The 23310-nt window shown below is 44.0% G+C and overlaps 1 protein-coding gene across 4 annotated transcripts in view; it reads left to right on the plus strand.

Annotated features, from left to right (window-relative positions):
* Window positions 1–6784, plus strand: part of PCIF1 (phosphorylated CTD interacting factor 1) — a 138953-nt gene extending 132169 nt beyond the window's left edge. For all 4 annotated transcript variants that reach the window (XM_073559352.1, XM_073559349.1, XM_073559350.1 and 1 more), the window contains exons 11-16: window positions 133–308; window positions 504–590; window positions 2227–2411; window positions 2739–2832; window positions 2910–3085; window positions 5928–6784. In XM_073559352.1, the coding sequence (XP_073415453.1) occupies window positions 133–308; window positions 504–590; window positions 2227–2411; window positions 2739–2832; window positions 2910–3085; window positions 5928–6141 (932 nt within the window). In that variant the 3' untranslated portion in view covers window positions 6142–6784. The remainder of the gene's footprint in view (window positions 1–132; window positions 309–503; window positions 591–2226; window positions 2412–2738; window positions 2833–2909; window positions 3086–5927) is intronic.
* Window positions 6785–23310: the final 16526 nt, after the last annotated feature.

The raw sequence follows: 23310 nt of genomic DNA on the forward strand, positions 1-23310 counted from the left end.
GGGATGTCTAACAGAGGCAAAGTTTCACCCTAAATCTGACACCAAATGGCTTTATACTGTTTATGGACTTTTCTATAGTAATTTTAACCCTTTGAGAATTTGTCACTCTGGAATAATAAAAATGTTTTACAGAACCAGCTGCAGTTGCTCCTTCTCCAGATAAAAAAGTGTTCTGCCACCCGGTACGGCTGACAATGCCAGCATTGCCTATCCAGGCAGGAGTAGATGTTCAACAAGATGGCAGCTTGGTTTGTGTGCGTTACAAAGGGGAATCTGTTCGGATCAACCAGAGCTACTTCAGCAAATTGGTGAGCCGCCTCTACGAATAAAATCCCTAGGCTTTGTTTAGTATTTCCTTATTATAATAATAATAATCTTTATTTTTATATAGCGCTAACATATTCCGCAGCACTTAACGGTTTGCACACATTATCATCGCTGTCCCTGATGGGGCTCACAATCTGGATGAACATTGTCCAGTCTAACATGTACTGTTTTTGCAGTTTCAACTTTATCGTCTCAGTTGCACAGATGATCCAGGATCGGAAAAGTTCTTGTCTCGTGTGTGGTGTCTTTTGCGAAGGTATCAGGTACGTTGATCATTAATGCTGATGGGCTATCTTCTGGTGTATGAATTAAATTGCAAAATGCCAGGTTTACATTTGCGCAGAATATTTTCGGTTTTGTGTTCAAGCTTAGGAGCAGGAAACCAAATATGATGGTGTGCCACATGACAGAGACCAAGAACATGTAACATTGACCCTAATGGGTTACATCACAATGTACTTCTTTGGGACACCATATTCAGGACCTTTTATATGTACATTCATTGATTTTTATGGCAACTTTCTCAAACTCCGGTTTAAATAACATGTTTTTTTTCCTGTGTGATGTTATGATTGCAGAAGTACTGTACGGCTTTTTGAGGTGTGTTTTTTTATTATAAGTAACTTTAGTAAACTTTAGCCTCAATTCATCAAATCGATTATGCAAAACTTTTGTCGTAAAATGTTTTAAAGTCGCAACGCTTTTGTGCAACGCGGAATTGCACAAACATTTTGCCATTTTAGGAGTTTTCACACAAGTTTTGTCCAGCTTAAGTAAAATGGGTGGAGCTAGGGCAGATCAGGTGCATGATGCCACAGGGCCCATCTTATTTTTGAAGAGCTGTGGCATACCTTACCCCAGAAATCTTACGCCAGTCAGACTGGGTAAGATTTTTGGCGTGGCACAGGCCTTTTGGCATATGCTGCTAATTCATTATGAGACATGCCCCAGTCTTGATGATTTGGGGCTTTTATCTTTTTTTACCTACTAAAAGATTTAGAGGAGCCACTTCTTGATACATAACCCCCATATTAAATGATTTAGATTGCTATTACCCATAACACCTTAGGGGTTATTGTTACAGTCAGCACTTGGCTTATGATGAATGGCACGACACAGCTCTCTTGCCCTTGCCTTATGCTGATTGCATTACATGAGGATACCTAATAGTGCAAGCATTTTACAGGAAAGGGTTGATAAGTATCGTGAGTAACATAACTAATTTTCACAAGATTGAAGACTTGTAAGCACTCAGGCCGCTTCTCTGCCTTGGTTTATTCTCATGTAATGGACCCTTAATGTTGTAGACTGGAGCGAAATTGCGTATATAATACTCCAGACATGAAGAGAACATTGTCGTCTTCTAAGTCACTGATACCAGACTCCTGGGCCACTGTTCTTTACGGATTAGCTGTGAAAATGTTGTGGCTTTCTGCCTTTGCATCGAAATATTTGTAGTCTGTGGCAATACTCACATTTACAAGATTGTGCAGATTAAGCTTTAGAAAGAATACTTGCTATGAGAACATGGACATAGACCTTTACCTGGCTCCTAAATGTTATTTAGCAGTCCCCTTGTGTTCTCTGTTGGGGTAACCTTTTGATATTAGTACTATGAATCTAGTACTGTTAGAAATGCATTAGGAGCATCACTACCAATCCCATTTCACCCCTCATATCAGAAGGCAGTGATTGCTTTTGTCCCCGGTTCCACTCCTTCATGCTTTCTGATATAGGAAGTCATCATATTGAGAAAAAAAACATCCAATCACACAGTAAGCGGTGTCTGTGGGGTGAAGGCACAGGGGCAGGCATTTTAGTGTAATTAAATTTCAGTGTTTTAAGTTGTTTTTTTAAGTGCAATGAAAGAATAATGGTGTAAATCTGTGTTTTGTACAGGTGATGTTTGGAACGGCACAGTATGAAGGCTCAGGGCTGCAGGGGGCACTCCCAGTCCACGTGTTTCAAACTTTGCACAAGATTTTTGGTGTTACTTCTGAGTGCTTTGCTTCTCCCTTGAACTGTTATTTCAAGCAATACTGCTCGGCATTCCCCGACACAGATGGATATTTTGGCTCCAGGGGGTGAGTCTTCAGCTCTACATCTCCACTGCAGGATGTATCATCTTTAGCTACTTTATCAATTATGCATTTTACTCAGTGTGACAAACGTATTTACTGATACAAATCCCACCTTGTGTCTAGTGGGTGTGAATTCGGTGCTAGCATCCTCACTGATCATTTAGAATATGGGTCACAAGACATAAAGCTATGTGACTGACAAGACAATTGTGGAGGAGCAGGGTCCTCATAGACGTTTACCAATATGTGTGGCTGTCATATTGGATGCTGTAAATAAGTAATATCCTGCCTCTGAGTTTTCTTGATGTTTTTTTTTTTTTTCTCCCCTAGTCCATGTCTCAGTTTCTTTCCAGTAAGTGGTTCATTTGAGGCCAACCCTCCATTCAGTGAGGAACTGATGGACGCCATGGTCACACATTTTGAGGTACAAGAAAAGCAGTATCTCTGCCTGTTATTCAGTGACATGTTTGTTCTTTGGGTGATCAGCCTCTGTCTTTTCAGAACCTTCTGGAGAGTTCAGATCAGCCCCTGTCTTTCATTGTGTTTATCCCAGAGTGGAGGGACCCACCAACACCTGCCCTGACACGTATGGAAGAAAGTCGCTTCAAACGCCATCAGTTGGTTCTTCCAGCCTATCAGCATGAATATCGAAGTGGCTCTCAGCATATGTGTAAGAGGTATGTAGTGGTGACTTGGCTCTGAAATAATGTGTTGAGGGGGCTCACTTCATAGCTGTAAACCTGTTGGATGAGACATTAAAGGGTTGCTCCACTACGTTTATATTTATGATCTACAATGATAGGTCTTCAAAATATGATCTCTAGGGGTCTGACACCGATCAAATGTTCATGGTGCTGGCAGAGGCCGAATGCAAATGTAAGTAATGTACGTAGATGGAACAGCACAGCTTTGCACACTGTTGCCACGCCTGGGTACTGTAGCCAAGTTCTTATTAAAGCAAGTAGGAGGTGACCTGCAGTACCTGGTAATGACTCTTACACAGTGTACATGTACATAGCTGTTTACATACCATCATTGTCATAATTGAAAAGCTGCCCAGCTACATCAATTGTGTAGCTGCCGGGTACTGCATATTCACTCGAATAAGGGCAGATATATAGTATTAGCCACCAACCCCTACACAATTGATGGAGCTGTTCTGTTAAAGCACCACTGCAGCATTTTTTTATTGCACTGCTGGAGAGTTGCTTTAAATGTAATTCCCCTGCCTCATACCCACCTGCCACCGCATTTTTTATTTTCCAGCATCAGTCTCCATCGAAAAGTGACCTACCGGCAGCTCCAGTGTTTCGTGGAGCGGACGTCACTTTTGATTACAAGTCTATGAGAACCTCATTCTGGCTCTCACAGACTTGCATTGAGAGCTTGTGATGTAGCTTTTGACCTCCAGCCAGGGAGAGCATATGACTGGAGGCAGTAGATTTACATTTAAAGGGCCACTCCAGCGCTGAAAAAATAAACAAAACACTGGAGTGATGTTTTAAGCTCGGCAACTGCTATCATCCGTCCGTCACCATGAGCAGCTGGTTAGTAGGGGTGTTGTGTATTGGACCCCCAAAGATCTACTGATGACCTAGCCACAAGATAGGTAATCAGTATAAAAGAATTGGCGCAACCCTTTAAACATTCAGAAATAAAATCTGTGTCTCCCAGCGATTGCTGTGAGTGAGATAACTGCCTTCTTCGACCCAAGTCAAAAACCCTTTTATTGGGAATTTGTTTATACTGCACTCTCGTAACGTGTCTGTTGCATGTATCTACCTTAAGACCTTTTCACACGTTCTGATATTATCGGTACTGGCAAAAAAAGTAACGGTGCTGTCTGTGTGTGGCATCCGTGAGCCGCGTCAGTGTGACATGTACTGGGAAAAAACAATACAGTTTGTGCTTTTTCCAGTCACTGGGTGCTGAATGCAGCGCTCATCATTTTCACCTGATCTCCCAAGGATCAGCAAGACCAGGCGATACTGATGAGACTTGTAGTCAGCATCCACTGTGTATCAAGCTTATTAAATTATTATTATTTTTTTTTAAACGGCGTGGGGTCCCGCGTAGTTTTCTAACCAGCTGAGGGAAAGCCGACAGCTGGGGCCTGATGTTGATATTCTGGGAAGGGATGTCCAATAACCATAAAGATTCCCAGTCTATTAATATCATCTCACAGCTGTCTGTATAGCCTTTACTGGTTATTATAGGGAGGACCCCAAAAAAATTACTAACCAGCAAAGGCTAAACAGACAGCTACCGGCTGATATTAATAGGTTGGGATGGGGCCATGGATATTGGCCTTCTCCCAGACTAAGAACATCATCCATCAGCACCTCAAAAATGGTGCATCCATTTGATGCGGCAATTCTGGCACTTAACCTCCGCTCTTCCCACTTGCCCTGGTGCGGTGGCAAGTGAAATAATAGTTGTGGGGATGATGTGAGCTGTTTTATGTCTGCTGCCATCAAGCCAAGGGGTTAGTTAGCACAGGCCAAAGACCCCCGTGCCTGTCATTGTCAATCTCCTGTGAGCGCCGGCCTCCTAGTCAGGCGTCGATAGAAGATTGTGATTTTTGCTGTGCATAGCAGTGTCGAAGCCCTGTGTAGCACAGGTGATGAGACCATCGCAGCTTCAAGTCTCAAACTATTAATGTCAGTAAAAGAAAAAAAAAAAATACATGTATTTAGTATTGCTGTGTTCACAAACGCACAATCTAGCAACATATTAAAACAATCTGATCAGTGAATGACGTAATAAGAAAAAAAACGAGGCAATCAAAACATTTTATCTACCCCAAATGGTATCAATATAAATGTCAGCTCAGGGCGCAAAAAATAAGCCCTCACCCAGCTACAGATCATGAAAAATGGAGATGCTAAGGAGTTCAGAAAAAGGCGACACAAATTTTGAAATTTATTTCCACCATTTAAGTAAAAAAAATATATATAAATGTTCGGTATCTGCGTACTCGTACTGACCTGGAGAATGATATTGCCAGCTTAGTTTTAGCATTTAGTGAACATGTTAAATGAAAAAGAAAAAAAAGAAAGAAATTGTGGAATTGCACTTTTATTTGCAATTTCACAGCACTTGGAATTTTTTATTACCAGTACACTATATGGTAAAATAAATGGTGTCGTTCCAAAGAATAACTCATCCCGCAAAAAATCAAGCCCTGACACGATCATATTGATGAAAAATAAAAAAGTTATGTCTGTAGGAAGAAGAGGGAAAATCGCTAGGTCATGAAGGGGTTAATATTCCGCTTGTAATGCAAGTGCATGGAGTATGTGACCAGCTGAGTTTACAGCATGCTTTCTAATCCCCATACCTACACACCTACCGCAGAAATGATAGGGTCATCAGGTCAGTATTTGCCATAGGCCAGACGTAAACATGAAAACACCCTTTTGTTATTCCGCTATGCCACAATATTCTCCTGAATACTGTTCTCTCCTGTGTGCTACTATTTCTACTTACATTTCTTTTCTCTGTTTATTCTGGTCACAGGGAAGATCTGTATTACAAGGCTGTACACAATACTGCCATACTGTTTCTACAAAACGAAGCCGGCTTCCAGAAGTGGACACCTACACCAGAGCATGTTCAGGAATTGTGTACAGCATATAAACACTCCGGAAGGTTTTCCAATTCCTCACCTGGGTGCCCTGAGAAAGAGCCCACAAAGGAGGAGGGCACGAGCAAGGACAGTATGAATAATTAGAAAACTGACATTCCCATTTTTGTGGGCAATACATGCCCAAGTCAGTAGGGCAGAACGTAAAACTCCATTCACTAGGGCATAAGTATGATCTCTTTTAGTCTTTGTACTGTAAAGCTCCATCAGAGAATCCATCAGTTACCAATGGGCATGGTGCTGGTCTCCAACACCTTGTAGGATGCAGAGGCATTATCCCAAGCTGATTGCTATTGGCCTGAGGATAATACCGGGCTTCTGATTTCTCTGTCTGTAGAAGATATGGTCATTTCTCCTCTGCTGTGTGGGAGGCCACATTGTTCTGTGTGGAGGTGTTAGGGAGGAAATAGCTCTGATGTGTGAAGTTGTGTGTGTGGTGCACTGCTCATAATTATGAAGTTGTGGATATAAATACTTTGCCTCCCATCTAAGGGGCTGTATGTAGCTTTCCCATGTTGTATATAGCTTTATGTATTGGCACTCAGCAGTATCTTTGGTGTTGTTAAGGAATTGCATGTTTTACTCTCTCCTCGCATTTTGTGTGTCTGTGCATTTTTTTTTTTCGATGTTGTGATTGGTGCACGTTGGGTATGTGCTAATTATACTTGTAATTAATTTAATGTCTAACCATTTTATTACTTTTATCAAACAGTAAAAGGTCTATTTTTGATTTCCGTCTCCGAGTATTAACTAAAAAGCAAAATATGCACCTAAATTAATGACACTTCTACAGACTGCACGCACATAGAGGAGCATCACTGAAGCCTATTATCTGCTAAAACACTGGTCACAGAATAATGCAGCGAACATTTACTCTTCTAATCATCTGCAATCAGTATTACCGAACATTAAGCTTAAATGTCAGCACATGGGCTGACTGTGGCGTTTCTTTGCATTTGTTACAAGCACCTGTTGTGCCCTTTGATTTGTCTGCTTTATGTCTGTGGAGCTTTTATATTTTCACTGTGTGTACATAGTGTCGGTTCTAGATCAAACAAATTTCTGGTGATGAAAAGTAACAAAGCTGTTTCCTTAACAGATTTGGTGACAAAAAAAGACTCTGCCAAATGACGTATACTTTTGTAGTTATATGATCGTCCTGAAGGGGATATCCTAAAAATTTTTATATGAAAAATCATTGATGGTTGTTAACCTTTTCACGTCACAGCCTGTTTTCTCCTTCCTGACAAGGCCAAATTTTTCAATTCTGACCTTTTGTTACTTTATGCAGTAATAAATCTGGAACACTTCCAACATATCCCAGTGATTCTGAGATTGTTTTTTCGTAAACACATTGTACTTCATGATAGTAGTAAATTTAAACACCTTGTACTTCATGATAGTAGTAAATTTAGGTCGATATGATTATAGTGGTTTTCTTTATCAAAATATTGAAAATTTGAATTTTTATGCCCTCAGAAAAAAGTCATACCACTCAAAATAATTACCATATATAATCGTTTAAGCCGAACCGAATATAAGCCGAGGCCCCCTAATTTTGCCACAAAAAAACTGGGAAAACTTATTGACTTGAGTATAAGCCTAGGGTGGGAAATGCAGCAGCTACTGGTAAATTTAAAAAATAAAAATAGATACAAATAAAAGTAAAATTAATTGAGACATCAGTAGGTTGAATGTTTTTGAATATCCATATTGAATCAGAAGCCCCATATAATGCTTCATACAATTCATAATGCCCCATAAGATGCGTCATACAAAATATGCCCCATATAATGCTGCACATAGGATAATGGTGGACCCATAAGATGCTCCATAGATAAGGTGCTGGTGTCCCCGCTGACTCAGGCCCCGTCACAGGCGATATTTACCGGTCCACGCTTTATCGCTGCGCGTCGCTCTGTCTTCCGAGTCTCTCTCCAGTGACGTTCAGGCAGCAGAGGGCATGGCGCGCACTAACTACATCATCACACCCTCTGACCTGAATGTCACTGGAGAGAGCCCTGGAAGACAGAGCGGTGCGCAGCAATGGAGCGGGGACCGGTAAATATCGCCAGTGCCGGGGGGCCTAAGCTAGCGGCGACACCAGCACCTGACCCCCATAGCGCGCCGGTGTCCCTGCCTGCTCAGGACACCGGCATCTGGCCCTCAGCGACAAGAGGTGAGGTTTTTTTTCAATCACAGGGACCGTGACTTGATTATAAGCCGGAAAAAAAGGGGGCTGAAAAAACTCGGCTTATGCTCGAGTATATACGGTAATAAAAAAAACAATATTCCTTCATGATTGCCATGATATAACTGTATGTCAATTTGCGGGAGTCCCTTCCCATTCATAAGGCACATTTACTTCATATGTCGCAAAGAGGTTAATAGTGGGTTTAACGTTGTTTGAACTGTTTGTTCCACAAAATTACAGCATTCATCATGTTTTGACTTTATCTTTTCCCCTTGCTGCTTTTCTCTGCATCTGGGGGTGACCTCAATTAAGAATCAGTCTCCTTCCCCCATTGTAGTTGACAATATAGGTCCCTCCGTACTTCTCCAACCTACAGAGAGGCTCTCTGTGCCCTCCCTGACAAGTAGGGCAGATGACTATTTCCTTTGGCTGTTATGCAGTGAACGTCATATCATTATGCAGCGAGTGACTGAGCATGTGTGACCACCAGCACTCAGCTCATGGAATGTGTCATCAGAAAATAATGCTTGTTTAAATCAGGTTTTCATGTTAAAAGCAATTTTAACCCCTTAACGACCACCACTATAAATTCAAACGGTGGCCCCCAAAGGGCTTTATTCCCTCCTTGGCATTTTAAAACGATGATCGGGAATAAGGGTATAGGGCCCCCAGAGTTTGGAAGTAACTGAGAACCTGGAGAACACTATCAGGGCCAGTTTTTCTGGTCCCCAATCATGTGATCGCCAATGAATAACGGCGATCTTGTAAAAAAAAAAAAAATTAAAAAAATGTGCCAGCTATTAAAAACATTTCTCTCTCTTCTGACATGATATACATGTCAGAGATAGAAATTTTGTCCCCAAGCCCTTCCCACAGTCCCTTCAGCTCCGTCCCTTGGTCCTCAGCCTCCTCTTCCTGAAAAAAAAAACAGCAGTAAAAGTGCGCCCAACCGAAGCCTGCCAGCTGCACCCGGCAACAGCAAGGATTTTTCCTATTGGTTCCTTTTTGACCATTGAGAGAGACCCTATCAGTGATCAAAAGCCAATAATTAGTATGTCATCCCCCTGTTTCATCCTCTTAGATTACATTTTTTTCATTTTCTAATTTTTATTTCTTTCCTTCTTTGGCGGTCGGGCTAGGGTTAGGGATTTTTCCAGAGCTAAAAAAGAACTGATGACAATATGACGACTAGTGCTGAGTGCAACTGCTTGCTACTTGAGTTTGCATCGGGGTCGCTTGAGCACCCCGATGCAAACTCGAGTAGCAAGCACTTGCACTTAACACTAATGACGATATATTCAATATGATGACCTAATGTTATCATATTCTGTGTAGTACCCTTTGGCTTAAAAACCTCACTAATACCCCTGGATAAAATCCTTCAGGGGTCTAGTTTCCAAAAAGGGGTCACACGTAGGAGGTTTCCACTGTTTAATCACATCAGAGTTAATACCACATAATGTGACACTGGTCAGAATTTAAAAAAAAAAATTGCCTGGTCATGGAGGTAAAAATAAATATTAGCCCCGTCGCGAAGGGGTTAAAAAAATTGTGTCCCCCCCCAATTTATAACATATGTACATAAATCATGCGATGTTTATCTGGACCTAATTCTGGATTCATACTTCCTATTGTATACAGAAGACCTTCCTGCATTCTCATTATCATCACAGACTTTATTGCAATGACATATAGCTCTTGTATCTACATTAGATAACATTTGGATTCATGAATAGGGGATGTCACAGCTCACCTCCCTCCTCTATGCATAATGGCTATTGCACAGATCTGAGGGTGAGCAGAAAAAGATCTATTCAAGTGGATAAGGTGAGAGCTTTTGTTTTGCTTCTAATGAGTGAAGCATTAGGCCTAGTGACCAATGTGAAAATTATAATTAGGGGGAGTGGTGATGGGGGGGCCGTAGCTAATGATATGGAAAAAAAATATATAATATTAATGTTCAAATAAAGACCTGATTTAAATAGGTCATTTTCTGATTTTACATTCTCTTCAAACCCTTAATGTATTTATCTGTCATGGAGCCATCTGTATTACATAGCTGCCCCTACCAGCATTGATGAGCTGCTGTTAAACCCTTAAATGCTGCTTTTAATCACTGACAGCAGCACTTAACACGGCGATCCAGCCTGGTCACTCATTTGGGTTCCTATTGGCTCCCGTGCGGTCAATCGTGTGGTACTGATGTGTTGCCATCGCAGCCAAGGACCTGCTGAAGGCCCTTTGTCATTGCCATGTTCCTTTGTGAAGTCCAGCTATGTCTGATAGATGCTATAGGAGAATGTGGTTTTGTACTACATACTGCAATACTTTGGTATTGGTGTATATAGGACAATCAATCAAATGATTGCAGGTTCACATCGACAATATGGACTGAAAAAAAGAAAGGAAAAAAAAGTAAAACAGTATTAAATAAAATAGTAAAAAAAAAAAAAAATCATCTCCCTCTTCACCCCTTTTTTCCAGTTTAAAAAAATGTATATACAGATTTAGGATCGGCAAGTTTGTAAAAGTACGAAAATTAAAATTCAAAAAAATGCGTTAAGAGGTGATTAAAATGTTGTATGTACCCCAAAATGGTATCAATAAAAAAAGTCAGCTAGCCACACAAAAAACAAGCTTTCACTTATCTAAATTGATGGAAAACTATAAGGCTGTGTGCCCACGTTGCGTTTTTTAAGCGTTTCTGCAGCGTTTTTAGACAAGCGATTCTGCTGCAAAAAACGCTTAAGAAAAGCATCCATTTGATTTTTAATGAAAAACGCACATGTTGTGCCAATGGTGCATTTTTAACCGCTGCGGAAACGCTTAGCGATTAAACACACAGCATGTTCATTAATTTTGCGGAATCACATGCGATTCCGCATACCATCAATTATATGGGCAAAAATACTTAGGAAAACGCATGCAAAAACGCTTGACAAACGCTTACAAAAGCGCGTCAAAAAACGCATGTGTTTTCCCGGGAGCAGGGTGTGCGATTCTGCTCAGGTTTATTCTGCTTCAGAATCGCTACGTGGGCACATAGCTTAAAAGTTATAGGTCTAGGGAAACTGTAGATGGCAACCAAATTTTTTTTCAGAAATTTTTTAACTCCTTAGTGACAGAGCCAATTTGGTATTTAATAAGACCAAGCCAATTTTTACAATTCTGACCAGTGTCACTATGAGGTTACAGCTCTGGAACGCTTCAACGTATCCCACTGATTCTGAGAATATTTTTTCGTGACATATTGTACTTCATGTTAGTGGTAAAAAAAAATTGATACAACTTGCGTTTATTTATGAAAAAAACAGAAATTTGGCAAAAATGTTGCAATTTTCAAACTTTTAATTTTTGTACACTTAAATCAGAGAGTCATATTGCACAAAATAGTTCATAAATAACATTTCCCACATGCCTACTTTACATCAGCACAATTTTGGAAACATAATTTCTCCTTCGCCTCATTGGGGGACACAGAGACTGTGGGTGTATGCTTCTGCCGCTAGGAGGCTGACACTAAGTGAAAAAGAGAGGTTAGCTCCTCCTCCGCAGTATACACCCTTGCCCCTATTGCGGGCGGAAATCAGTTTTTTGCTTAGTGTCAGTGGAGGCACACGTCTGTTTTTTTCTCCAGACCTTTTCTTTATCTTTTTCCCATGAAGAGGTGACGGGGGCAACGGATCCTATTGAAAGGGTTCGATTTCCCCAAACCAACAACGGGCGAGCACGTGAGAGTGTCGCCTCCACGTATCCTCTCCCGCGACGTGGGACACAATCCCCGACTTAGCCCTGACCACCCCTAGGTATTGAAACCATGGGCTGTACAGAGGCACAAGACTAGTCCGTGCGGCCCCCACTACTCCACCATTGCTTAGACTGCGATGCTGCAAGGTGGCGGACAGTCCCTCTCCTCATCCCCTGAAGGGGTTAGATGGAGCTAGGATGCCTGCACCGTCCTATTTGTTTTTTTGTCAAAGACCCCCTCACATACTTGCGCTGCAGGCGGAAGAGGATCATCGGAGAGAGGGTCTGGGAGGGCGCCTGGAAGTCTTCGGGCTGGAGTCCACAGCGCTAGCCATGCAGAGGATACGTCAGGTGGCAGCCTAGGTCAGAAACGCCACACCGGTCAGTAACGCCATAATACCGCGCCCCCCCCCCGGTCGGGTAGGGGGAAAAATTGAGGCCGCGGCTTCGGCCGGAGCTAGGCCGCAGCCGGAAATCCCGCCCCCGGTGCCGCGCGTCACTTCCGCCCGCCCTGCACTGGGCAACGATAGAAATCGAGGCCCCGGGTTTGGAGCGCGGCTAGGCCGCAAAGCGGAAGTACTGCCCCTTGGCCCGTTTTCACAGGCTGGCACGCACCACAGATATCGGTGCGCGATTTGAAGAAAGATCCACGTGGGGGGGGGGGGGGGGCGCAGGACTGGGGTAAGTGCACGAGAGGCCACGCTACAGGGAAAAACAAGGTGCTACCTCCTCCCCATAGACCCAACAGCGGACAGATATAGCATGTCCGAGAAGGCAAAGACGCACACGTTCTTTCACGCTGCATGCATCTCTTGTCGGACTGCATTTCCGCGGACGCAGAGCAAGCGTTTATGCGAGGCCTACGATTCCGAACACGCCCATGAACCCTCCCCTGCGACCGCGACCAATGTGTCAAATCCCCCGGAGTGGTCCCGATCACTGTCACAATCCATGGCATCGCTTACGAGAGCAATAGAGTCCCTTCAAGCCCCAGTTAAGGGCAGGGACTGTGGCTCGCCGGCCTTAGAGGGAACCTCCACCTCACTAGATCCTCCGATCTGCAGGGGCCACTCTCACTCCAGGCAGACCGGAGGAAGCGAATCCACACGGTGTCGCCCAGTCCATCCGGTGCCTTGGCATCTGTAAGCTCTGCTTCTCGCTACCCGTCACCAGTGGTTGATAGCGAGCAGACCTCGGATTGCGACTCAGATGAGCCCCTTGACCTGGATACTCCAGGGTCACGTGAAACGGGACAGCCTCATAGAAGCCGTCAATCAGACCCTGGGGATTGAGGATGATCCCGCAGCGGCTACAGGGCATAAGGTGGCATTTAAGCGAGTGAAGCGCCCGCACAGAATTTTTTCCTCTCACCCTGAGTTTGAGGACATAGTGCAGCGGAATAGAGAACGTCCAGACCGGCGTTTTTCGGGTCAAAAGGCACTCAAAACAAGGTATCCGAACCTCCGTAAAAAAAAGATGGTATCCCCGATAGTGGATCCTCCGGTTTCACGCCTGGCCACTAAGACCCTGTTATCTGTCTCTAGTGTTTCCTCGATTAAGGATCCCACGGACCGCCTTATTGAGAGCCTAGCTCGGTCAGTATATGAGGCGTCAGGGTCTGCACTCGCTCCCTCGTTCGCAGCAACTTGGGTAGCTAAGGCTATGATGTCATGGACCGAATCATTAAACAAGATCGCGCATGAACAGGATCTACCTGCAGAGATTTCAGAGGTCGCTGGTCAGATGGCGATGGCCGGAGACTATGTAATTAATACGTCTTTGGATGCGGCCAATTGTTCGGCATTTGCTGCCGCTAATGCAATCTCTATCAGAAGAGCCCTGTGGTTGAGGACATGGCGAGCCGATCCTACTTCTAAGAAGTCCTTGACTTCCCTGCCTTATCAGTGCGGCCGCCTATTGGGAAAAGTTGGACCAACTTATCTCCGACTTCACAGGAGGAAAGAGCGGGTTTCAGGCACGTTTTCGGGCCTTTCGCAACCTGGGTGGACTACAGGGCCCAATTCCGCGGCCTCAGGCCGCCCCAACCAGGATAGGGAGCGGCAGGTCTCATATAGAGCCGACCCATTGGGGAGAATGCGTGCTCAACAGGCCAGATCGAGAGGATCCAGATCCCAAAGATCATCGGCCAAATGACTTGAGGCCTTTACCAGACGACACCCGCAGGGTGGGCGGCTGCCTACTCTGGTTTCACCACGTCTGGGCCAACGTCGCTCACGACGCATGGGTACAAGAATTGGTGTACTCAGGTTACAAAATAGAATTTGTCAGATGCCCTCCAGACGTTTTTTTCTTTCCCGGCTTCCCAGGGTAGATGCCCAGGCAAGTCGTCTATTGGGAGATCAAATCGCTCCAGCACAACGGAGTCATCATTCCAGTGCCGGAACAAAGAAAGAGCTCAGGGATTCTATTCCAACCTCTTTGCGGTTCTCAAAAAGGACAGGTCGGTCAGGCCTGTGTTGGACCTGAAGCTTCTGAACAGATTCATCAGGATCAGACATTTTCGAATGGAGTCTCTCCGTTCAGTCATATCGGCCATGGAGCAGGGAGAATACTTGGCCTCAATAGACATCCAAGATGCATATCTGCATATTCCCATTTTTGCTCCTCATCAGAGGTTCCTACGCTTCACAATCAACGATAAACATTTTCAGTTCGTAGCGCTACCCTTCGGGCTAGCCACGGCTCCCAGAGTGTTCACAAAGGTTATGGCAGTTGTCATGGCCATACTGCATTCTCGAGGCATAGTCATCTTGCCTTATCTGGACGACCTCTTGGTCAAGGGCCCGTCAATACAGGCATGCAAGGAAAATGTCAGCATCACGCTGGATACTCTTGCCCGCTTAGGGTGGTTGGTTAATGCAAAGAAGTCATCCCTTGTGCCAGCTCAGAAGATCTCCTTCTTAGGAATGATCTTCGACACTTGCCGAGGGTTGGTGATTCTCCCTCAGGTAAAGGTACTGGCTCTCCAGCAGGGAGTCCGGGAACATCGCCAACCAGTCCCTCATACCATCCGATCTGGGATGAGGATTCTAGGGAAAATTATGGCAGCAATGGAAGCGATACCGTTCGCCCAGTTCCATCTTCGCCCCCTGCAGCACGCCCTCCTGTCAGCTTGGGACAAGAACCCTTTCACGCTCGATCGGCAGTGTCGTCTGTCCTCTCAGGTCAGGCAGTCTCTCGGATGGTGGATAACCAGTTCCTCTCTGACCCAGGGGAAACCATTTCCCCCATACCATTGGCTGGTGGTGACAATCGACGCCAGTCTCCTCGGCTGGGGAGCGGTGTTTCACCACCACACCACCCAGGGACTGTGGTCGCCACAGGAGGCACGCCTCCCGATCAATTTATTGGAGATACGAGCGATTCGCCTGGCACTCCAGATGTTTCGTCACCTTCTAGCAGGCCGCCCTGTCCGAATTCACTCGGACAATGCCACGGAGGTGGCCTACATAAATCACTAAGGGGGCACTCGCAGCAGAGCAACCATGCGCGAAGTGGGGCATGTTCTTCAGCGGGCCGAAGCAAACCACTCGGTGATTTCGGCAGTTCACATCCCGGGCATGGAAAACTGGGCAGCAGACTTTCTCAGCCGGGAGGGTCTTGCCTCCGGAGTTTGGTCTCTACATCCCCAAGTCTTCCAGCAGATTTGTCAACGGTGGGGAACACCGGATGTGGACCTGATGGCCTCCAGAGTGAACGCCAAGGTGCCCACATATGTCGCTCGGGCCAGGGACCTGCAGGCAATCGCTGTGGATGCGTTGGTTCTGCCATGGAACCAGTTTTTGCCTCCCGTATCTATTTCCCCCGCTGCCACTGCTTCCGAGAGTCGTCAAGAAGATCAAGATGGAAGGTGTGCCGGCAATCCTGCTGGCCCCAGATTGGCCTCGTCGAGCGTGGTACGCAGATAAATGCTGCTACTTGGCGTCTACCAGAGCGCCCGGATCTATTTTCTCAAGGGCCGATTTGCCACCCGAACTCAGGGGCCCTGTGTTTGACGGCATGGCCGTTGAATCTTGAATTCTAACCCAGGCAGGGTTCGGGAGCAAGGTGGTCGCTACAATGATTAACGCCTGGAAGCCTGCTTCAGCACGAATTTACCACCACACCTGGAAGGTGTTCTTCGCTTAGTGTCGAGGCCGCTGTGTTTCTCCGCTGAGGTTCTCGATCCCCAACATCTTGGCTTTTCTCCAGTCGGGCCTAGACTCGGGCTTGGCCCCGAGTTCCCTCAGGAGACAGATATCGGCTTTATCCGTTTTGTTCCAGCGCAGAATTGCTACCAATTTGCAGGTGAAGACTTTCATCCAGGGAGTCTCCCATTTGGTACCTTCCTATAAGGCGCCTATGGATGCCTGGGACCTTAACCTGGTACTAAGTGTTCTGCAGGAAGCTCCATTTGAACCACTTCAGGAGGTTTCTTTGCGGTACCTTTCCTGGAAAGTGGTGCTCCTAGTGGCCATCACTTCTATCAGGCGGGTCTCGGAGCTGGCGGCCCTATCCTGCCGAGCTCCGTTCCTCACTTTCCATAAGGATAAAGTGGTGCTCAGACCAGCCCCTCCTTTTCTCCTGAAGTTCGTGTCCTCATTTCACATTAATGAGGATGTTGTCTTGCCTTCTTTTTGTCCAGCACCGGTGCACCGTGTGGAAAAGGCGCTTCACACGTTAGACCTGGTAAGAGCCCTCCGGATATACGTGTCGAGGACGGCACCCTTTCGTCAGACGGACACGCTGCTCGTGCTCCCCGAAGCGCGCAGGAAGGGACTCGCGGCCTGAAAATCGACCATAGCCAGATGGATTCGTTTGACTATACAGGAGTCCTACCGCATTAGAGGCACGCCGATTCCAGCAGGGATCAGAGCGCACTCTACTCGGGCAGTGGGCGCCTCTTGGGCGCTTCGGCATCAAGCTTCGACGGAACAGGTTTGCAAAGCAGCAACCTGGTCCAGCCTGCACACATTTGCCAAACTTTACAATATCCATACTCAGGCCTCAGCGGATGCGAGCCTGTGTAGAAGGATTCTACAAGCAGCGGTGGCGCACCTTTAAACAAGAGGTGCATGTAGCTTGGATCGGTGCGACAATCTCCCACCCAGGGACTGCTTTAGGATGTCCCACAGTCTCTGTGTCCCCCAATGAGGCGAAGGAGAAACATGGATTTTTGTGATAACTCACCACCGTAAAATCCTTTTCTCCGAGACGCTCATTGGGGGACACAGCACCCACCCTATTAGCCAAGTTGGCTCTTGTTTTGTTTAAATTAATATATGTTAACTTATTTGATATAAGGGTGTTGTTTTTTTCTTTGGACATGTTGTACCTGTATTAAGGCTGATTTTGTTGTCCTACTGCTTTGGCACCAAACTGATTTCCGCCCGCAATAGGGGCGAGGGTGTATACTGCGGAGGAGCTAACCTCTCTTTTTCACTTAGTGTCAGCCTCCTAGCGGTAGAAGCATACACCCACAGTCTCTGTGTCCCCCAATGAGCGTCTCGGAGAAAAGGATTTTATGGTGAGTTCTCACAAAAATCTATGTTTTTTTTTTTAGGGCGTAATAAGGGTTAAAAGTTGCCCAGCGATTTCTCATTTTTACAACAAAATTTACAAACCAATTTTTTTTTAGGGATCACATCACATTTGAAGTGAGTTTGGAGAGGTCAATATAACAGAAAATACCCAAAAGTGTACAGTTGTAGCCAAAAGTATTGACACCCTGCAATTCTGTCAGATAATACTCAGTTTCTTCCTGAAAATGATTGCAAACACAAATACTTTGGTATTATTATCTTCATTTAATTTGTCTTAAATGAAAAAACACAAAAGAGAATGAGGCAAAAAGCAAAACATTGATCATTTCACACAAAACTCCAAAAATGGGCTTGACAAAAGTATTGGCACCCTCAGCCTAATACTTGGTTGCACAACCTTTAGCCAAAATAACTGCGACCAACTGCTTCCGGTAACCATCAATGAGTTTCTTACAATGCTCTGCTGGAATTTTAGACCATTCTTCTTTGGCAAACTGCTCCAGGTCCCTGATATTTGAAGGGTGCCTTCTCCAAACAGCCATTTTTAGATCTCTCCACAGGTGTTCTATGGGATTCAGGTCTGGACTCATTGCTGGCCACCTTAGAAGTCTCCAGTGCTTTCTCTCAAACCATTTTCTAGTGCTTTTTGAAGTGTGTTTTGGGTCATTGTCCTGCTGGAAGACCCATGACCTCTGAGGGAGACCCAGCTTTCTCACACTGGGCCCTACATTATGCTGCAAAATTTGTTGGTAGTCTTCTGACTTCATAATGCCATGCACACGGTCAAGCAGTCCAGTGCCAGAGGCAGCAAAGCAACCCCAAAACATCAGGGAACCCCCGCCATGTTTGACTGTAGGGACCGTGTTCTTTTCTTTGAATGCCTCTTTTTTCTCCTGTAAACTCTATGTTGATGCCTTTGCCCAAAAAGCTCTACTTTTGTCTCATCTGACCAGAGAACATTCTTCCAAAACGTTTTAGGCTTTTTCAGATACGTTTTGGCAAACTCCAGCCTGGCTTTTTTATGTCTCGGGGTAATAAGTGGGGTCTTCCTGGGTCTCCTACCATACGGTCCCTTTTCATTCAGACGCCGACGAATAGCAAAGGTTGACAATGTTGTACCCTCGGACTGCAGGGCAGCTTGAACTTGTGTGGATGTTAGTCGAGGTTCTTTATCCAACATCCGCACAATCTTGCGTTGAAATCTCTTGTCAATTTTTCTTTTCCGTCCACATCTAGGGAGGTTAGCCACAGTGCCATGGGCTTTAAAGTTCTTGATGACACTGCGCACGGTAGACACAGGAACATTCAGGTCTTTGCAGATGGACTTGTAGCCTTGAGATTGCTCATGCTTCCTCACAATTTGGTTTCTCAAGTCCTCAGACAGTTCTTTGGTCTTCTTTCTTTTCTCCATGCTCAATGTGGTACACACAAGGATACAGGACAGAGGTTGAGTCAACTTTAATCCATGTCAACTGGCTGCAAGTGTGATTTAGTTATTGCCAACACCTGTTAGGTGCCACAGGTAAGTTACAGTTGCTGTTAATTACACAAATTAGAGAAGCATCACATGATTTTTCGAACAGTGCCAATACTTTTGTCCACCCTCTTTTTTATGTTTGGTGTGGAATTATATCCAATTTGGCTTTAGGACAATTCTTTTTGTGTTTTTTTCATTTAAGACAAATTAAATGAAGATAATAATACCAAAGAATTTGTGTTTGCAATCATTTTCAGGAAGAGTATTATCTGACAAAATTGCAGGGGTGTCAATACTTTTGGCCACAACTGTACCATCCTAAAACTGCACCCATCAAGGTGCTCAAAACCACATTCAAGAAGTCTATTAACTCTTCAGGTGCTTCACGAGAACTAAAGCAATGTGTAAGGAAAAAATGAACGTTGTACTTTTTTCACAAACAATTTACTTTGGAACCAATTTTTTTATTTTCACAAGGGTATCAGGAGAAAATAGACCAAAAAATTTGTTGTGCAATTTCTCCCGAGTACGCCGATACTCCATATGTGGGGAACACGTTGGGGCTCAGAAGGGAGCACAGTTTGACTTTTTGAGCGCTAAATTCGCTGGTATCAATGGTGGCGCCATGTTGTGTTTGGAGACCCCCTTATGTGCCTAAACAGTGGAACCCCCCCAACTCTAACTCCAACCCTAATCCCAACACACTCCTAACCCTAATCCCGACACTAACCACAAACCTAACACACCCGTAACCCTAATCCCAACTGTAACCCAGCTCTAACCTTAATCACAACCCTAACCCTAGCCCATCCCTAACCCTAGCCCAACTCTAACCCTAATGGAAATATGGAAATAATTTTTTTATTTCATTATTTTTACCTAACTAAGGGGGTGATAAAGGGTGGTTTTATTTACTGTTTTTTTTTTTTATTTTGATCACTGTGATAGGGTCTATCACAGTGATCAAAATGAACCAATAGGAAAAATTTCCTATAGTTGCCGGGTGCTGGTGGGCGCCGGTAGCTCGAGCAGACTTTACGGGGGTTGCAGGGACACCATTGGTACCGGTGGGGGGGGGGGGGAATCAGGAGACCCCATTTCTCTCTCCTCTGATCACATCAGAGGAGAGAGAAATTAAATGGTAAATCTGACTTTTTTTTTTTTTACGGTCGCTGTTATATCGTTAATAACGACAATCACAACACCGGGGTCGGTAAAAATTGACCGGAATCATGCTCTCTGGGATCTCGGCTACTGTGGGTAGCTGAGACCCCAGAGAAATTCATACTCAGGGGGCGCTATACACTTATTTCTCAGCGCCATTGAAAAGCAGCGCTGAGGCATAAGTGCCATTTAAAAGACGTATTGGCGGTCATTAAGGGGTTAAGCTTCTAAAACAATATAAAAAACTATAGATGATATCGCTGTCCTCATAATGACCTGAGGAATCATATTGTTTTCCTATATCACAATCTGTATTAAAAATAAAAAAATAGAACTCTTGCAGTTTTCAGATTGGCCACTGTGGCTATTTTTTACTCTAACTTCCTGTTTCAAGAAATAACACACGTACATTAGCCACAATGAACAGAGTCTGACTATCTTTTGTTTTGAAGCATAAGTGAATGTAAAAGTCATTGTGAAGAAGGGAGCGAGCAAGGTCATCTGTGACGTCGCCTATTGTGAATGGTGGCTCCAGTGTGATCAGCTGTGTGCAGAAGTGATTCCTGTAGATTTTGTGTGAATCGATTTGCAGGGACCATGGCAGTAATCTTTGGCTACTGTATGGACACCTTGAAAACCACCTCCTACCACCTGGTATCTGCGGTGCCTGTTTTTATGACATTGTGCCTGGTCGGCTAATCAAAAGAAGAGCCATGAATACAGGGAGGAGGAAGGCAGACCTCAGAGCTTGTGCCTAGAGATTACTCACCTGGCCACGTTCCTGTGAATTGATTCACACCAACACTTAATTTCCTGACATTGGAAGGGCGTATAAGTCAGACTGCAGCTTTCCTGACCCAATCATGACAGCTGCATAGAAATACATGAAGCTGCCAGACTTGGGTTGGGAGAGCTGCCGGGCAGTCCATGCTCTGCGGTTTGATCCCCGTCTGATTTATACGACCGTCTGACTGCACCCTAAAACTGCCACTGATAATAAGGAGTTTTGCTGAAAATCTTCTTGAAAAGACAGGAATTATGAGTCTCCAAAGTTCCAGTGTCAGAATTGCAAGCTTACTGATTTTTTATTATTAATAAAGATCATGATATGTAAAATTAAAAAATATTACCATTTTTTTCAGGGTATCTGTCAGCAGGTTTTTGATATCCCATCTGAGAGCAGCATGATGTAGGGGCAGAGACCCTGATACCAGTGATGTATCGCTTATTCAGCTGCTTGCTGCAGGTTTGAGAAATGTTTTCTCTGCTGCAGATCTGAATGCTGAGATATGTATAACTCTACCCCCACCACTGACTGAGACCATAATGAAGCAATTTGTATGAGTATAAAAATACTAATATGGACAATTCTCTGTAATTAATTCTCAATATCAAGGACCATAAATAATGGCATTACACCATAATTACATAAATCCTATAGAAAAAAAGTGTAAGATACCATACTCAATAAAAAATCCTTTTAACTACTTTATATTAAAGTAAGTACCGTATATATACATCATGTTAGCCACATAATAGTAACAAAAAGCATGAAAAAACACTATATATAATATGTTTGGTACAAATGAGCCTACAAAAATCAACAAAGTAAATACATAGTATATAGTGATTCTCAAATATCAATATAGTATACAGTCTTTATATGGTCAGGGTAGTAACATGATAATCTCCCGATCCAGCCTGACATCCAAAATAATGAACCAAAACATGCATGATAGTATATTATAATGGGTAATATTACCAAAGATGCTGTTTGGTACCAGGGACCGCTAAGCGCGTTTTGGCGCTCAAGCCTTCTTCTGTTTGGGGGCTGTCACCCACAGCTTTCTTTTTACATTTTCTATAGGAATAAATTGCCAATCAATGGATGGGGTCATACAGAGCTCATGAATACTAGTCCTCTAATAATCTCCTGCTGATAATACAATGTTGTATCAAAACTACAGCAAGCCCCGTAAGTGACACATCCCTGGAATCAGGGTCTATGTCTCTACATTATGCTGCTCTCAGATTACGTGGTGAAAACTTGCTGACAGGTTCCCTTTAAAAATACTTATAACACAGAAATCTGATTTAAACAATAGGACATTTTCTGATAACACAAGAACTGTAAAGAGAACCTGTCATCAGGATTTTATACTCCAAAGTAATGGCATGTATATTGAGGCACTTTAATGCTCAGTAAATCCTTACCTTCTTTACTGTTTTACAGAAATCAGTAGGTGAAATTTTATGCTAATGAGCTGTAAGTGCAGTGGGCGGACAGAGCACTTACTCCTCTCCTGCCTCTCTCCTTATTCCTCTGCTCCATTATGTACTTGCCATTAGTTTGGGGTATACAACCCTGATGATGTATGCATTGCTGTACACCAGGTGGCACTTAAGAAGTAAGTAAATGTCAGAACTTTTCACTGATCATTTTAACAGCATGTAAATGGCAAACATTATTAACTTGTCTATCCAATGAATATGATATTTAACAGTCGGAGAGCTGCTACATGCCTACTTCACTGGTCATCTCTCCATTCATACCCGGGTATAACATCTCATATACGTCTGCTTTTTCTTCCTGCAGCTAGACAGAAGCCATCCTTCCCCAGTGTTGCACCTCTGTTACCTTGATTATTGTAACCTTGCTTCAGTCATATTTGGTATTTGGCAGCTTTTTTTTACTACATGAATAAATTAATGTACTACTTACCTAGTCTGGACGTGAAAAGTTACCAGAGTGTTCTATGTCTAGTGACAGATGTTTTAATCTCCTCAATTACTCTTGGATTCATTGTCCCTTGGGTTCAGGTCAGGATCACACTAGCGTCGTTCAGTTCAGCACCAGTGGATGATATAACTGATGCGTTTTATGTATCGTTTATGTATTCTTTGTAAAAGCACAGGAAAGCTACCATTCACTGAGCACCCACCTGGTCTTTTCTTATGTACCCCCTGTAGATGTCGACTCTTTGTAACCAGAAGATGTGTGCTACTTCTGAGGTCACATGATGTATAATGAACAAACGTGATATGTAACTGATTTTCGCAGAATTGCGTCACTCACATGGTCTGAGGTTTACAGTCACTGTGTAACTCCAGCCCCCTTCCCAGTGTGCTAT

Source organism: Dendrobates tinctorius, unplaced genomic scaffold, assembly GCF_039654945.1.
Source record: "Dendrobates tinctorius isolate UK_male_01 unplaced genomic scaffold, ASM3965494v1 ptg000270l, whole genome shotgun sequence".
Lineage (NCBI taxonomy): Eukaryota > Metazoa > Chordata > Amphibia > Anura > Dendrobatidae > Dendrobates > Dendrobates tinctorius.